This window comes from Erythranthe guttata, chromosome 11 (genome assembly GCF_056151865.1).
Source record: "Erythranthe guttata isolate IM_541 chromosome 11, IM_541, whole genome shotgun sequence".
NCBI classification, from domain to species: domain Eukaryota; kingdom Viridiplantae; phylum Streptophyta; class Magnoliopsida; order Lamiales; family Phrymaceae; genus Erythranthe; species Erythranthe guttata.
Window position 1 is genome coordinate 10,367,501 of NC_142543.1, and position 9,044 is coordinate 10,376,544.

Consider the following 9,044-nt stretch of genomic DNA (forward strand, 5'->3'; position numbering starts at 1 on the left):
TGCCTTGAATGACTATAGAGTCACTTTTGAATATACATCTACTGTGAGAGAAGTTGACGTTCCGTCCATTCCAATGTATTCATTTAAGTTCACACCTTACGCAGATATACAACAAGCGTCAAACAACAATGAGTATACGATAGGTATTAAAATTTTCCATTGATGTTTTTCTTAATATTTAGCATTTATTTACTGGATGTATTCTTACAATTGTTTAATATTAATTGCAGATGTTATTGGTTCGCTTTTGTCGATAGGTTCATTGAATCACCTATCGGGTGGAACAAAACAAAACATTCCATTTGAACTTGAAGATATTGAGTATTTTCAAAAATCACTAAAATATATTTTTTTGGATTGTAAATCATTTATATTTTCATGTGTTTTACATATCAATTATCATTTTATTTGTTATGCAAGTGGTTCGAAGGTCAACTGTTTGTTATGGGGAAAGTTTGCTGAATACATACTTCAACGAATTAAAGATATTGGTGTAGGGCCGTATATTGTTGTAATACAATTTGCAACGACTGAGATAAAGAATGGTATTAGTTTGTTCAATAATTTCTTTTATGCATCATGTATAATTAATGTTAGGGTCATTTATTACATTTCACTATTATTGTTATGTTTTCGTAGGTGAAGTTCAGGTATCTAACCATTGGCATTCATCACGCGTGCTTATAAATGAGGATATACCTGCAATTAATGAGTTCAAATCGAGGTTACAATTGTATATTTAAATGCATTAATTATGTTTTTTTAAAATTTATTTTTTCGTTACGATTTATTTGCATGTAACTTTTCATTTTAGTCTCATAATAGTGGTCAAGTGATAAGTAAAAAATCGTCGCAGTCGTCTTACTCGATGGAAGATGATTTCATACGTAAGACTGTCAGAAAAAATTTGGACGAACTGAGTGACACAAATGAGGTAATAACGATGTATTTGCTACATTATTTATTCGTACATTTTCAGTAAAATACTAATAGGAATCATTTATCAAAATTGATTATAACTATACTTAACTGATGTTTATTTTCACATTTTAGCCTGGCAAATATGTTGTATTGGCCACTATTAAGGGTCTTGTGAAAACATCAAAGTGGTGGTACAATGGTTGCATTAAGTGTAATGGATCTGCTAGACAGGATTCAAAAATGTGGTATTGTCACGTTTGCATAGCTCATTGGCCTACTGCTAAGCCAACGTATGTACTATTTTTTTTTCTTTGGGTTAATTATATTACTATTCTACAAATACTTTTCATTCACATTTTGTTGTTCTCTTTAGTTATAAAGTTGAAGTCATTGTCATGGACGATACAAATTCAGCTTCGATGATTGTATTTGGGAAAGAAGCTGAAAGGATGCTAGATATTCCTGTAGAAGTATTAATTCAAACAGTCCAAAACAGGGTACATTGATCAACCACTCATCCTTTTTTTTTATCTAAAATATATATTTTTTTAGAGTAATCAATTAATTTTGTATTTTTATCATTTATTTATTTTTAATGCTATGAAGGGAGAAGAGCCTGTGGAGTATCCTATGGAACTTGAGGGGTTAATTGATCGAAGAATGTTATTCAAATTGCTATCAAGGGTGATAATGTTGTCAATGAAGATCATAAAACGTACAATGTTCAAAAAGTTTGCACATATGATGCTATCATTGCTTCATTTTTGAAGCATCACGAAATGGATGCGGTATTGATAATTAACTTTAATATAATTCCTTTTTTTTTATTTTAATACGTGGTTTTGAATGTGTATGTATCTTATAATATTGCAGAAACATGATAATGGTTCATCGTCGCTGAGTGTCAATTATGACAACGATGGGTGTGTCTTCTCATCAAAGGTTGACAATTTATTTTTGATTAATTGTTCATATGTTGCACGTAAGAGATGTTTCACAAATACACAAATATTTTACGTAATTCTTTGCTAATTTATAGGACTCTGGAACGTGTTCTAATTTTAACGATGGCGTTGTGGATGGTGATATCACAACTAATGCTATTGTGGATGATGATGTCAACGCTATTACTCCAATGAAGCGATCCAACGATTTTATTTTGGATAGTATTCTCAATGATCCTACCGTCCAGCAATCATCCACCAAATTATTGAAAAAGATCAAACAAGAGAAAATGGAGTAATGTATTATTTAAATTTATTCGTCATTTTTTGTTATTCATTTCGATTTTCTTTGGTATTTCGTATTTAGAGACACAATATGTATTTCTATTTTGAGACAATGTCCTAATACTTTTGCATGAAGCTTATTTCAATAAAGTTACTTATGTTTTTTAATGCGGCAAACGTATTTATTCATTTATGCCAAAATGAATTATGCATATTAATAAAATTGTTTATGTATTTGAACATTAATTGCGTTACAAAGATTATACATTGACATACGAAAGAGAGTACCCATATAGATAACATTGTTATTTTTACGTAAATATTTGTATTTATAAATATAATAATCTATATTATATTCTACGATCTACGTAATATATTTTATGAAACATTTACGTATGAATCAGATTAATCACCCATGTGTTAATATATTTTCAAATAAAATTGATAAATTAATACCGGTTAAAATACTTTTTATAATTACATGTATTAAATTAACAATAATAAATTATTATAACATGTTTAGTAACCAACTTATTCACACGTAAATGCCTCTTTCAATATGGAAATTAAATATTTTACATTCTACTAAAACCTATTAATATTTATGTTTTTTAATCTCGCGTTGTGTTTATGGTAATAGGATCCGATATTTTCAATAAAATATACATTATTTAAGGCAAATATATTAATCATCTATATAAGATTTTTAGTCTTTTTTCTATTAACTTTGACATTAATTATGAAATCCGTGGACTGTAATAATTAAATATTGATATGAATATAGTGTGTGTATTTTCTAACTTTATTTTAAATAATCATATATTTTGAAATACTTTGATGATAGAAAGAGTATTAATTTATGCAATGTTAACTTAAATCAATTATATTTTTAAATATCACCATATATCATTTATTCCTAGATTAAAGCTCATTTTAAAATTTGAATTTTTTATTTTTAATCTACTTTCCAAATTATGCGTACATTCCAAACTATATAATCTACCTAACCCAATGTTATTTTCAATAATCAAGCCACATTCTTCAAATTATTGTACGTAAATATTTTCACTCAAGAATTATTGATTTTATATTTTTTAATCGTTCTTTCACCCCACATTTATATACGCACAATATTGTATGGATTTTATTTCCCCCTTCCCTCCCCCATTTTTTTAATCTTTTAATCCCGAATCCAAATTCGTTCGAGGTGAAAATGGAAGTTCAACTAACATTATGCGTACTTTGCAACAACCATTTTGATCGCAATTTGGATCCATGTATGTGTATTTCATGCAGAGAATCTATCAAAGTCGAAATGCGCACGGGGCCATGTTTTATATGTGGTGTAGTTGAAACAGAAGATTACAAAACTTTTTTTCAATTGTGGGTTGCGTGAATGTGTGTTTACACATTATATGTGTATACCGTCGAATGAACGTCGGCACTTCGGGTCTGTATGGAGGTGTGGTCAATGCGATTGGTCTTTCAACATGACGATGTAACAACCCTTTTCAAAGGAAAATGAATTTCATTTTGATGACGATGTAACTAACATTAATGCCTCACTCATCTACTTTGAGAGAAAGTTTACGTTCAAAGATCTCCTTAGAAGGTAATATCATTTCATAATGTGAAATTTTCATTGAATGTTATCATAAACTTATCATTATATTTAATCTAATTTTTTTCATTTGCGTACTTTATAGTATATACGCAAATCTTTTGCTAAGAATCATGGGTTGATTGGCAAAAACTACATCGATGTTGAGTTTCACGGTGGTACAACGAGGAATATTAGAGTACGTACAACAAGAAGTCGTAAAAAACCTAATGTCTACCTCACTATTGGCTGGAAATCGTTTTGTTCTTCCAACAATATGGTTATTGGCAATACATATTCGTTTGCGTTTGACAGTACAAGAAATGTAATTATTGTTGTGAATGTCGATTAGATTATTATGTTTTATCTTTAAATCGTATTATCAATAAATTAATTACTTATTAAAAAATATTCCGTACCGCTGTTTTTTTTTTAATAATCGTCACTTTTATATAGTTCTTTTTTTATCAATATTCAATTAAAATGTGCATTTGTAAAAAAATATTATTACAAAAAAATCACTGTATACTATTAATTTATTACAAAACAATCCATGTATAGTATTAATATTATTAACAAAAAACCCACATGTCCTAAAATTAATTATATAGGAATTTTCATATATTTTTCTAATTCATAAAGTTCAAATACATGTTATTTAGACATCGGAAAAGTTTTTGAACTTGTGGGCAATGGCGAAACTCCATAAGAATTTAAACTAAATTTTAACATAATTAATGAATGCGTCGATTCTGTAATACGTCGAGGACATCGGAAAAGTTTTTGACATCGTCTACCCTACGTTCAGGGATGCATGCTATGTGTTAGGTTTGTTAGATGAGGACAAAGAATACATAGATGCAATAATAGAAGTGAATACTTGGGCATCGGGGGATTATATAAGAAGGTTATTTGCGGTTATGTTGCTTTCCATTAGCTTAAGTTGGCCCGAACATGTTTGACAAAGTTGTTGGTTGGATTTGGCGGAGGGTATTGCTTACAAACAACAACGTCTTCATAAAAATCCAGGTATGACAATTTGTATGGCATTGTATTCAATTAGATTTTACGTATTAATCATTCTTTTAATATTGTCTCTGTACGATTTCAACAAGATGCACATAATTTATCCATTTTATTGTTGAAGATTTACATATATCGGATGAAAGCTTGAAGAACTATACTCTCACCGAAATAGAAAAAATATTGCAAAGCAATGGTAAAAGCCTGCAAAATTACGCGCCTATGCCAGTTCCAATCGAATACTCATATGAGGACACAATCAACATATTGGTGTTAGATGAACTGGATTACGACCGGCTTGAAATGGGTAGAGAACTTCAACAATGTCTTGCTTCCATTTCAGATGAGCAAAGAAAGGTTTATGATGTAGTCATGGATGCAGTAACCAATGACAGTGGTGGAATGTTCTTTCTATATGGCCATGGTGGAACGAGAAAGACGTTTCTATGGAAAACTCTTTCGGCTGCAGTTCGTTCGAATGGAGAGATTGTAATTAACGTTGCATCGAGTGGTATAGCATCGTTATTGCTCCCCGGTGGAAGAACAGCTCATTCTCGATTCGGACTACCCATAAATGTACATGAGAGTTCCACCTGCAGCATATCGCAACAAAATCCACAGGCAGAGTTGCTCATAAGGGCAAAGCTTATTATATGGGATTCGGGTGAACTCACCAATGTTACTAGAAATGTCGTGTACAAGGAAGTATTTCATCGAATTTGAAGGTAGAAAATATTTTCATATTTATCATTTATTCATGTAACATGTTTTTTATTTTATTTTTAAAGAACTTATTCTTTTGCAGGTGTTTCTTATGTATATATTTTCCCCGGTGCGATGTTATTTTCAGTCATTTCCCTATGGTGCTCGGTGCAATTCTTATTATCTTTAAAATTTATTTTTGACGATATACTAATATTTTTTACGAAAAAAAGGTTTTTAAAAAAAAAGTCAAAATTGAATTTTGTGATCAAAATTGGATTTTTGTTGACAAAATTGATTAAATTGGGGTTACAATTAAGAATTGGGTATTAAGGGTTGGGGGTAATATTGTCATATACATGAATGTTTCCTTTATTTGTAATAAATATTAAAGGGATGAGCTTATTGGTGAAAGAGACATAGCCCCTAAACCTTGAATAATAAAGAAGATTGGTTGAGTACTTATGCTCAAAACCCCCTAGAATATTTTACGTGGATTGGGCATTACGTACCGCGCATAGCGCGGTGCCACTCCCCTAGAACATATATATATATATATATATATATATATATATATATATATATATATATATATATATATATATATATATATATATATATATATATATATATATATATATATATATATATATATATATATATATATATATATATATATATATATATATATATATATATATATATTCAAACATTGAAAGTTTTAGTACCTTATTTTATGTAAATGTTTTTTTATTTTTTAAATTATCCCGTGCATCGCACGGGTAAAGTACTAGTTTTGTCTAAATATATTATTTTATTGTACAGATAGGTTAGGGGCACATTCAATACCTAACTCATTCTTCAACCCAATTGCTAAGTCATTCTCTACTTCACTTAAAATTAAAAATTGTGTGATACAGCATAAAGATTCTCTAAACACAACTACAATATTCTTTGTAGAAAAATCACAAAATTCGCAACTATCTACTACATTTCGCTTCTAAGTTATATCAAATCTACGGTGATCAACAAAAAAAACTAATCCTATCATTAAACTTTGGCCCACAAAGACTCAACTAGGATGCAATGCATGTCCTAAAAAAAAATGCAATATCTAAATGCAAAAATAATAATTAGTATGCAAAACCATCAATCAACTAATAGCATAAATAACAGAAGTGGAACATACTCCTCCCCAAACATAGAAGAGAGCAGTGTTCTCACTACACAAGCACACAACTAGTTCAATTGGAATTCAAAATATGCATGAATCTTATATAGCCTTCAACCAACTTACTTTTTGGACCACATCATGTACAAGAAAAGAGAGAAGAAATAGTACTTACATGTGTTTCGATGTGTGTGGATCTGTCTGCGTGAAAATAAAAGAATAAAGAAATGAAAGAAATGAGAAACAAGGGAAAAAAAGATTAAAAAATCCAAAAATTGGGACAAACAGGCCTGCCTGACTGCTGATCACCTTCTGTACCATGCGCGCTCGTATGGCGCACGCTCGCATAAGATATTTCTTTACTAATGTTTTCAAAAAATATTTCTCTTCTCTTGTGTTAAAATTGTAGGATATATGTATGTAAGCGGGGAAATGTAAGACGGAAAATACCTCAGGTTACTTTTATTTGTATAAAAGATAAGCATAAATACAACAAAATTCAACTCATTATATTTCATTCACCACCTACACAATCTCTCTCTCTCTCTCTCTCTCTCTCTCTCTCTCTCTCTCTCTCTCTCTCTCTCTCTCTCTCTCTCTCTCTCTCTCTCTCTCTCTCTCTCTCTCTCTCTCTCTCTCTCTCTCTCTCTCTCTCTCTCTCTCTCTCTCTCTTTCTCATTTGTAATTGTTTTTGTAATATTGTTTTTACAAAATTGAATTTAATTTATTCGATTCCCATAGTTTTTTTGTATATTTATAAGTGTTTTAGTATATAATATTCGCATGTAATTCTTTATTCGTATTTACATTGATTGTATTCTATGATGTGGCGTGGCATTGGTAGGCATACCGAAGTTTTTGACCATTACCGTGTACCAACCTAACTTTTGGTAATGAGAAGTTTCGTACCATTACCGTACCGAAACATTAGGTATACCGTAGTATACCGTTACATTCGGTATACCGTGGTACATGGTATTCTACCATTATCTTGTATTGAACTAAAATTTGATAAATAAATAAAAATCTTGTTAATTTTAGCCGAAAATGAATTTCGTAATATTATGTTTTGCAATACATATATATATATATATATATATATATATATATATATATATATATATATATATATATATATATATATATATATATATATATATATAAAACAATTTAAAAAAAAAATTCATTTAGTTTGAGAAAAATCAAAAAATAAAGAAAAAAATAAAGTTATATATAAATAAATTAAAATAACATTAAGTATAAAAAATACAAAGTTACATAAAAATAAAACAAAGTTATAAATAAATATTATGGTATAGAAAATATAGAAAAAAATAAAATATTATGGTAAACATATCAATTATATATATATATATATATATATATATATATATATATATATATATATATATATATATATATATATATATATGGACAATTACTGATTATCTCATGCTTGAATGCTGAAAATTATCTTAGTATATATGTATGAGTATTAGTATGAGTATTAATATGAGTATGAATATCTGTATGACTATGAGTACGAGTTTGAGTACGTACGAGTATAATTATGCATGAGTATGAGTATGAGAATGACAATGACAATGAGAATTTGTACAAGTACGAGTACGAGTACAATCATGACTTTTAGTAGAGTTTGAGTATGAGTGTGTATGAGTATGAGTATGAATATGACTATGAGTATTTGTATGAGTATGAGTATAAGTATCAGTCTCAGTATTGATATCAATGTTAATATAAGTATTAGTATTTGAGTATGAGTATCAGTATGTATATTAGTATGAGTATCAATATGAGTATCGGTATGACCAATTAACAATATGTAAGTTACTCGGTAGGCATTAATTAGATGAGTTCCATCAATAAATGTGTTTTCAAACTCCACTTTGATAATTAAGTTTCACATTAGCGACTCGAGTGTGTTGGTCGAGATAGTTGTATCATTTTGTATCCAATAATGTATCCTATTTAATATCACACTTTTCATATTTAATATGTTTATTATTTATTTTGTTTTATTGGGTACTTCAATAAAACATAATGATATTTTTATTATGTCATATTATATTCAAATATTGAAAGTTTTTAGTATCTTATTTTATGTAAATGTTTTTTTTATTTTTTAAATTATCCCGTGCATCGCACATTCAATACCTAACTCATTCTTCAACCCAATTGCTAAGTCATTCACTACTTCACTTAAAATAAAAAAATGTATGATACAACATAAAGATTCTCTAAATACAACTACAATATTCTCAGCAGAAAAATCACAAAATTCGCAACTATCTACTACATCTTGCTTCTAAGTTATATCAAAAAAAAAATATTAATCATTAAACTTTGGCCAACAAAGACTCAACTAGGATGCAATGCA

At 29.0% G+C, this 9,044-nt stretch overlaps 2 protein-coding genes across 2 annotated transcripts in view; both read left to right on the plus strand.

The window, feature by feature from the left end:
- Positions 1-2,164, plus strand: part of LOC105954304 (replication protein A 70 kDa DNA-binding subunit E-like) — a 2,208-nt gene extending 44 nt beyond the window's left edge. The window contains exons 1-11 of the mRNA XM_012977977.1: positions 1-143; positions 231-321; positions 421-545; positions 640-650; positions 815-934; positions 1,054-1,211; positions 1,295-1,418; positions 1,528-1,605; positions 1,692-1,709; positions 1,795-1,863; positions 1,961-2,164. The exon at positions 1-143 is cut by the window's left edge and continues 44 nt beyond it. Of these exons, the coding sequence (XP_012833431.1) occupies positions 1-143; positions 231-321; positions 421-545; positions 640-650; positions 815-934; positions 1,054-1,211; positions 1,295-1,418; positions 1,528-1,605; positions 1,692-1,709; positions 1,795-1,863; positions 1,961-2,164 (1,141 nt within the window). The remainder of the gene's footprint in view (positions 144-230; positions 322-420; positions 546-639; positions 651-814; positions 935-1,053; positions 1,212-1,294; positions 1,419-1,527; positions 1,606-1,691; positions 1,710-1,794; positions 1,864-1,960) is intronic.
- Positions 2,165-4,995: 2,831 nt separating this feature from the next.
- Positions 4,996-5,496, plus strand: LOC105954305 (uncharacterized). Its single transcript, XM_012977978.1, has one exon. It carries the CDS (start codon positions 4,996-4,998, stop codon positions 5,494-5,496), a length of 501 nt encoding a protein of 166 aa, XP_012833432.1.
- The last annotated feature ends 3,548 nt before the right edge of the window (positions 5,497-9,044 follow it).

Excerpts from the sequence above, each read along its gene's own strand:
- LOC105954305 (XM_012977978.1), top strand. The coding sequence starts at position 4,996 with ATGCCAGTTCCAATCGAATACTCATATGAGGACACAATCAACATATTG.